This window comes from Trachymyrmex cornetzi, unplaced genomic scaffold, assembly GCF_001594075.2.
Source record: "Trachymyrmex cornetzi isolate Tcor2-1 unplaced genomic scaffold, Tcor1.1 scaffold57, whole genome shotgun sequence".
Classification (NCBI taxonomy): domain Eukaryota; kingdom Metazoa; phylum Arthropoda; class Insecta; order Hymenoptera; family Formicidae; genus Trachymyrmex; species Trachymyrmex cornetzi.
The window spans coordinates 1,166,963-1,175,279 of NW_017299882.1; the positions used below are offsets into that span (position 1 = coordinate 1,166,963).

An 8,317-nucleotide genomic window follows, 5' to 3' on the forward strand; every position below is an offset into this window, starting at 1 on the left:
TTACATATTGGAACTGTTATTAATTGTTTAAGTTAAATTGTTTTTGTGTTTTGTAACACAGCGAAAAGGACATTTTTCGAGAAATATTTCTAATTCCAATTCCACTTTCAGAAATGGCGCTAGAAACATCGACATGGCTAAATCTATGCTTTGTGGAAAAGATTCTGCGAAAGTCGGAAAACGACGATTCGATTCAAGTGACCGACATAGTTTCGAAACCGGCTACAAGCAAGGGTGACAATTACACTAGCGACATGATTAGGATTACTGCCGAATATTCACGCGACTCTAAGATTAAAGAGAAAAAATCAATTATTATCAAACTCTCTCCTGTACACGGTGTTCGACAGAAGATCGTAAGTTAATTTAATGTGTGCAATGTTTTTAATAGAGCAGGAAAAGTTACTTTAATATGTATAATGTTTCTAATATCAAAAGAGAGGGGATGATAGAGATAGAGAGAGAGAGAGAGAGAGAGAGAGAGAATTGGCAAATTTTATTATTTTGGAGTACACTTCTGTTCAACAGGAAGATTAGGACAATTATTTTTGGATAATCAGTGATTTAAGTCAACTTTACGATTTAAGTGAAAGTACACTACTTTGTATTTAAGGAAGACATTCTTTATTTGTTTCAAAACCAATCTCGAAACATTGTACTATGTAAATTTTATATATAGATCTTTACGTTGGCCTTTATATTACAAATAATTGCATTCCTGTTAGATAAAAGATTTTACTTATTTACCTTAAATTTGTCACAGGTCACACAAGCAGGTCTCTTTCACACAGAGATGTCGATGATGTCGGATACTTTGGATAAAATGAATAAGTTGTTAGGACCGAAGCACCGCTTGAGTGCGAAGATTCTCTATGTGCAAAATGAAAATCCAACGCTTCTAGTGATCGAAGATCTCGCATCTCTTGGTTTTCGAATGGCTGACCGTTTATCTGGTCTTGACTTAGATCATTCTCTATTGGCATTTCGCGGACTTGCCAGGTTTCATGCAGCCTCAGTTGTCTTATGCGAGAAGGTAAATCACCACGCGCGTGACTGGCAATTAGTTGCAACGTCTCAATGCAATTATTAAGAATTCGGATCAATGGAATGAGTGCAAGGGCCATTGAAAGATGAAATTTACGCATTAATATTAAACATAAAAGACTCTTAATATTAAATATAATTATATATGAAATATATTTTCCCGGGCAATCATCCAATCCGAATAAGAATTTCAAATTTTATAATATAAATATTTTTAATTAGTATACAGTATTCATTTCGAAACAAATTAAATTTATCAGAAACGAATACCCATTAATGGTGCTAGGAAAAAAAATGTTTTAATAGTACAAATTTACAGGACTCTTAATATTCAAGGAACAATGTAATGAAGGCTAATAAGAGTCAAACAACAATAAATTCTTACAGTTAAATTAACGGAAATGTATTCATTATAAAAAGTACAGACTGACGGTATTCTTCTCTTTATATCTCTGACGTTATACACTTAGAATATGATATTAAACCTTTACCCCCGCTGACATCATATTAGTGACAATTATTTTATTTCTGACATGGATTTTTTCAATTTCAATTTTTTGTGAGCTCAGAGATGAGTTTTTTTTACCAGTGAGACGTTCTATCTTAGTCTTATATTATAGTTCTGATACATATAATATAATTTTATGTTTTCACTAGAACAATGAGAAACTTTCGCAAACGGTCATCCAATCGCTTGACGAGCTATTCCGTTTCTCTGAGAAAACTCTCATCTTATTATTTTTTAACAATTCCGTCGATGACTTAGTTTTATTGATTTTCTGCTTTTGGATTTTGTACATCTGAAGAGGGCCTAAATATATGACCGAAACATGTAATGCATTGTATTCCGTATCGTTGAAGTTTTTTGTAGCGTTTTTAATTTTATATTTTATATACTTTTTATAATGAATACATTTGTGTTGACTTAATCGTAAGAATTTATTGTTTGACTCTTATTAGCCTTATACTTCATTACAAAATTTTTTAAATTTAATTTGGCGTACTTTTTTATAAATACACTTTTGCGCAATGTACAACTTGCACACGCTCACCTCAGCAGATCTAATAAAAATTTGTTAAAAAATTAAAGACGTCCCTTGTAAAATTTTTTCGACATGCGTACTAGGCTCTCTCGTTACATTCTCCAAAAAATATATGCCTTAAATTCCTGAAGAAATTGTATATTACTGTATAGATTTCTTGGATAGTTATTGATCTTTATGGTAATCTGAATTACTTGTCCCCACTACAAACCTACATAGTCATTTAACTTTATAATCAAATACATTGAAATACTCGTATTATATACTTTAATAAAAATATTCTAATACTTAGAACCCGAAGCAAAAAGAAATGTATTCAAAAGGAATGTTTTATAATCAACACTCGCCAGAAATGAAATCTTTCTTCAATATGGGTACTAAAACTGTAGCAGATGAGATTGCAAACTGGCCAGAAGCGAAAAAGTAAGATTTGTATTTATGACAATATTTATTACTTTACTTTTTGATTAATGTTTACGATATTCTATGTGATACATGACATTAGATAGATATATTTAATATGAAGAGAAAGATCATGTTAAGAAGAAAATTGTAAATATAAATACAAATTGCATTGTTCAGTGCAAATATTTATATTATCTTTACATAAGAGAGTTTTTTGAATATAATTTTACATTTGGTCGGTTTTTATTGCCAGATACTCGGAAAAAATTGCTAAACTTTCCGATCACATGTACCAAATAGGAATAGATGCACAGAAGCTCTGCGATGACGAATTTAATGTTATTACTCATGGTGATTGTTCCGTGATCAATATGTTATTTAAATATGACAACAATGGCAAACCTACTGATCAGATTTTTGTAAGTACCATCTCGTCATAAAAAATCATGTACTTCCTCTAAATAAGAATTTCCATTGATTTATTATAATCACGTATTTATATTGCGATCGCGAATTAAGACTAAACAAAACCAATCGTGAAATTTTTAGTTTATACTTACATGAGATGCAATCATTTATGTTGTTGAAACAGAGAATTTATACTTTAAAAATATATCATTTATGCTTAGACAAATGTAAATTTTGTCATAAACACAATTTAATAGTTTAGTCGCTTTATTCCAATTATCCATATTTCTGAATTTTTATTACAGTTTTCATAATTAAGTATAATGATATAAATTTTACATAACAAAATTAAATAAATAAGTAATGCTCTGAAAAACATTATTACGATACATGTTTGCATAATTTAATTATCTGCAATTTTAGCTAGAGCAATCAAAACAAATAGTCGGTGACGGTATGAAATACTTGAAAATGGAATGTGTTTTGAATAAATGCATTATATTCATTATAAAATTGTGTAGGCATATTCGTCTACCGATGTAATCCATATAAGCGCGCGAGCGCGTATGTGTGTGATGCACAGATTTTATTTCCAATATAATTGAAAAATTAAAAAAATTCATGGATCGAAAATATTTATTTAATATTGCAGGTAGACTTTCAAATGTGTGTCTATGCATCGGCGGCACTCGATCTTATCTATTTACTCAATGCTAGTATTTCCTTCGATGTTATTGAACACAAGACAGATATTTTATTAAACGAATATCTTGACACCTTGTCAACGACTATGAAACAATTAAATTGCAAGACCCAGCCGCCCAGTATGAAAGAACTAAAGGCTTCCATAAAACGAAAAGCTAGCTATGGAATGATGACATCTATCACCATTTTACCGTTTATGCTGTGCAGTAAAACTGAGGCGAAAGATTTGGATGAAATTATGGGCACTAGTACTTATATAAATCCAGGTTTAAAGAGTGAGAGCTTTAAAGAAATATTGATAAAAAGACTGCCACTGTACGACGAGTGGGGTTTACTGGACCTCTAATAATTCACATTCAATGATAGAATATTAAAATAGAAAAAAAATAAAAGTCTAGAAAATAAGGATATTGTATGTAAATGTAACAAATATGTTAAAATTAATAATAATAGGCGAAAAACGTTAACGTGCTATTTTAAAAAAGGGTTTTTTTAAAAACAAATAAACGTGAAATTGTATATAATGATATTTTCGAAAAATTAAAAAATATTTTTTTTATGATAGTTTCACTTTTGACTCGTTGAAGTTTTAAAATAAATGATTTTTTAAATATTCTATCAACATATCAGAGATGACGGTGTATATACATATACGTAGATACATTTTATTTTGTTACATAAATACTGCTTAAATTCAACATATCAAGAACAGACTTCCAAAATGCATTTTGTCCAAAATTTTATTTATCGAGTTACAGATGGCATAGTGTTCAGTATTTAGAAATTTAAATTTTAGGATACACTACGATGATCTGAAAGGCTTATACACCATCAATTTATGTGCTAAAAAAAATCTTGACATTCGAAATGCATTATGTCCTTTAACTAGAGACAAACAATATGTATTTGTTTAAGATTTTTAGCCATTGTTTAGCAATTTTGTTAAACACTTTATATCCTACTGATTGACAAATTATTACAGTTTTCTTCTCGTTTTCTAAAAATTATAAATTTTGGACAAAAAACGCATATTTTCAAAGTCTGTTCCTTATATATTAACAAAGAAAATGTCGTTAAAAGAGATGTATATAATATTATCCTATGATACCAAAAATAATACATAAATTAATTAAGATAAAAAATAAAGTATTTTAGGTTGTATTAACATATAAGAGAGAATGCACACAAGAAAAATTGAAAAAAATTACAAAGTCATACGTAATAAAATAATCGGACCCTGTATGGTCTACGTAAGTTCTGAGATCTTTTTTCTAATTTTTGCTGAGTCTAAAATTGCAAATTGTTCAAATCAGTTTCAAAAAAAGAAACATTCTAAAACGTTTAATTTTGCTGACGATCAGTTAAATTCATTTTCTGATTTCTTATGTGCAAGACTACGTCACGTACAATTATTGTAATCAATTATTATTGATTAACTTAATCATTACTAGCAAGTTTTTAATATTAAATTTATTTTATTATTGAATTGAATTTGAACTGAAGCAAGTGTTGCACTTACTTTTCTCGCCAATGACAATTCTCTTCCCTCCATCACTCAGTGAGTACAATCGTCGTATAATAAGGATATCTTAAATGATATCGATCAGTTCATAGAATGAAACAGAAATATACAATAATAATCAAGTGCAACTAATCTGTAGGAATAAAATATTTGTTCGATATTTTACAAAACTTTATATTTTCAAAAAACAGGAGGATTGGCGCGTGGCTTTAGTATCCGTTTCTGGCTGCGGTCCACTTAGTGCTTCAAACGCTGCAAATGCATTTGCAGCAATGACTGGTCCATTTGATGCTTCAGAACGCTCCCAGAAACTCTGATTACGTCATCAATACGTCTTAGTTTTTGCTCCCACTTCGCTCGAACTGTCTTATATCGGGAGGTGGGTTGGCTGGAATGTTCACGTAGCAATTATAGCATTCGAAATAGTAATGAATAAAACCTATCGAAGCGTAGCGTTTGGAGCGTAACATTCAGAGTATTTGGAAGAAGCAAGTGGACCGCAGCCTCTGTGTGGCGTATTGTTTACGTACTGTCAGCGTGCTGTTACTCGACTTTGAACTCTTGTTCCGGCCAGGTCAGTGTCACTCTGAATATCTTTAGTATTTTATTTTTGGAACGCAATCGCGATTAGTGTTAGAAATACGAAATGTCGTATATTACACAATCGTGCACACAATTAGTAGCTTGCACGGTTGTTAGTTGATTTCGTAAATGGATCGAGATGATAACTCACATATCATAGACGTTTCATGCAGTTTAATCATTTAGAAATGAAACACCATAAAAAATAGGATTTATAACTGTTTCGTGAAGGTTTGCGATAGTTATTTTTGGTTAATACAAAATTTGTCTTCCGTTTGAATCGCTATACATATCTCTATACATTTTTAACTGTATCATATAAATTAGAAATAAAGTAACGTTAATAAATAACATTACGCAAATAACGCAATTCATGCGATTCCACAATTAATACAGTTTGCGTAATTAATAACAATTTAACTAATTTGTCGTTTTCTTGCGTCTTTCGCGATATCGACGAAAACGTATAAAAATTAAGCGTTTGAGAATTTTATAATTGTTTACCGACAATGACAGTAAACCGGAAATAAATTAAAGAATTTTTTCATTCTTATTAATATCTGGCCAACTCGATTGATGTCGTAATCACATCTTACAGAAACTATAATGAAAAGTTTACCTTTTCTACCTACAGTCTGTTCAATAAGAAAGTGACGCTCGTTATTCCACAAAGAGCGACCGCAGCAACATCTTCCTGAACTCAGTTGAACCTTTAAGGCCCGTCTACAATACACGGAGTAAGAAGTAAGAGTAAGAAATTGACCAATCACAGTCGATTATTCTTCTCACATTCGACTGTGATTGGTCAATTTCTTACTCTTACTTCTTACTCCGTGTATTGTAGACGACGCCTTATTGCGTGCTCTCTTGCGCAGTATATAGTTTATATAGTTTGCTGAAAAGTTTTATGGTTCTGATAGAATAAGTTGGATGTTACAAGAAGACAAATTATCCTAAACATCGCAGCAAACTGTGCAGAGCGTGGAAAGATGAAAATAACGTCACGACGATGGAATGGCCGGCAATGTCCCCAAATGTTAATCCCATTGAAAATGTGTGGTCGTACATGAAGATGAAACTCAAAGGAAAGCCAGTGTACAAGGTGAAGTAGCTGTCAATTCAAATTAAGAAGGTATGGCGATCTTTGCCAAACGAATATGCAAAAAAGCTCGTCGAAAGTATGGAAAAAAGGTGTCAAGCAATAATCAGTAATGGAGGTGATTGGACACGATATTAGGTAATTGCACAGTAGCTAATAATGAATACTTCAATAAAAAAAAAAAATTAGTCTAAATTTTTATATTTTTTTGATTATGGCAGACACTTTTTTATTGAACAGACTGTACTCTGAATTTGTTTAGTTGCACTGGTGATAAACAAACGTTTGCTTGACATTCGATCATTTTTACAAATAAACTATTAATATTATATTTCAAACGATACTTTCCCTCCCAAGTGTACAACTTTGACGAAGTGACAAAATTTGGTACTTTAAGTTTTAAGGATATACACATAATAAAAATAAACCTTCTTTATGCCTCAAAATTTTCACATATATCTAAATTATATTAGTATATAGCTAAATTTTTAGATATTTGAGAAATATCATAATCCTTATATAAAAATTTAACGACGGGGTAGCTGACGTACTGTAGTCATTGATTTAAATGAGCGAAACACAAAATTGATATTTCGCATCGCACGTCTGTCTCGAGAGTGCCGTTGAAATTATAGGATTAATGAATTTTTCATGACTAGACATTTGATAAAAACTAATTCGAGCTGGTGGGATTATATCTTCGATGTTTTGGCAAAAAGTACAACTCACATTGAGGCATTATTGAATAGCCACGATCATTGCAACGTCGGCATTTATCGTGTGTCTTGTACATACTGGATTATATTCGTCGATTTTAAGGTATTCATAGTGTTTATTCTAGAAAAATTAACTTAAGAAATGTTTTAAAAAGTTAAGTCCTGTGATTAATTTATGACAGCTTAAAATACTTAATATGATCTTAATTTTAAGAATTGACTTAAATGCTCGCCGAAGTGTTGATTCTACCAATTGATTTGGAATCCTATTATGGAAGTTATAAATAAGGAATATTGCAGTATTGCGAGAAAGACTTTTATTAATTATTAATGCGCGCACGATTTAATTTATTATCCACGAATGTTTTTTGCAAGAGAATGATAATCCAATCCTGAGAAGAGAAGGAGAAATATCAGGTATCGGCGGAACAACTTAGAAGTGCTTTTTATCTATATTTGAATAATAGCTCATTCTCTTAGTTATTCAAACTGTTTTTATTCCAATAAATTAATATTTAAAAAAAGAATCTAAACTCATCTAAATTTTATAAAAGTTTATAAAATTGTTTCTGAGATTTTTTTTCGAAAATATAGGTAATTATATTCTACGTTCATTCTTTAATTTTTTTACGTGATATTATTTTTTACGCAGTAAATAATTTTCTTTTGCGCGGTCTTTTTTGTAAATTTTCATTATTTTTATTTTTTATGCATATACGTGAAATAAATATTTTTACAACATACACGTCTTTTCTCTTATGTATCTTTTTTGTACTGACAAATTCTTTGTTCT

General features: G+C 30.5%; 1 protein-coding gene across 1 annotated transcript; it reads left to right on the forward strand.

Annotated features, from left to right (window-relative positions):
• Positions 1–113: 113 nt before the first annotated feature.
• LOC108766100 (uncharacterized) lies at positions 114–4,069 on the forward strand. Its single transcript, XM_018515170.1, has 5 exons — positions 114–356; positions 764–1,033; positions 2,380–2,510; positions 2,746–2,911; positions 3,553–4,069. The coding sequence occupies exons 1-5, from the start codon at positions 114–116 to the stop codon at positions 3,949–3,951; spliced, it is 1,209 nt and encodes a 402-aa protein (XP_018370672.1). The 3' UTR covers positions 3,952–4,069.
• Positions 4,070–8,317: the final 4,248 nt, after the last annotated feature.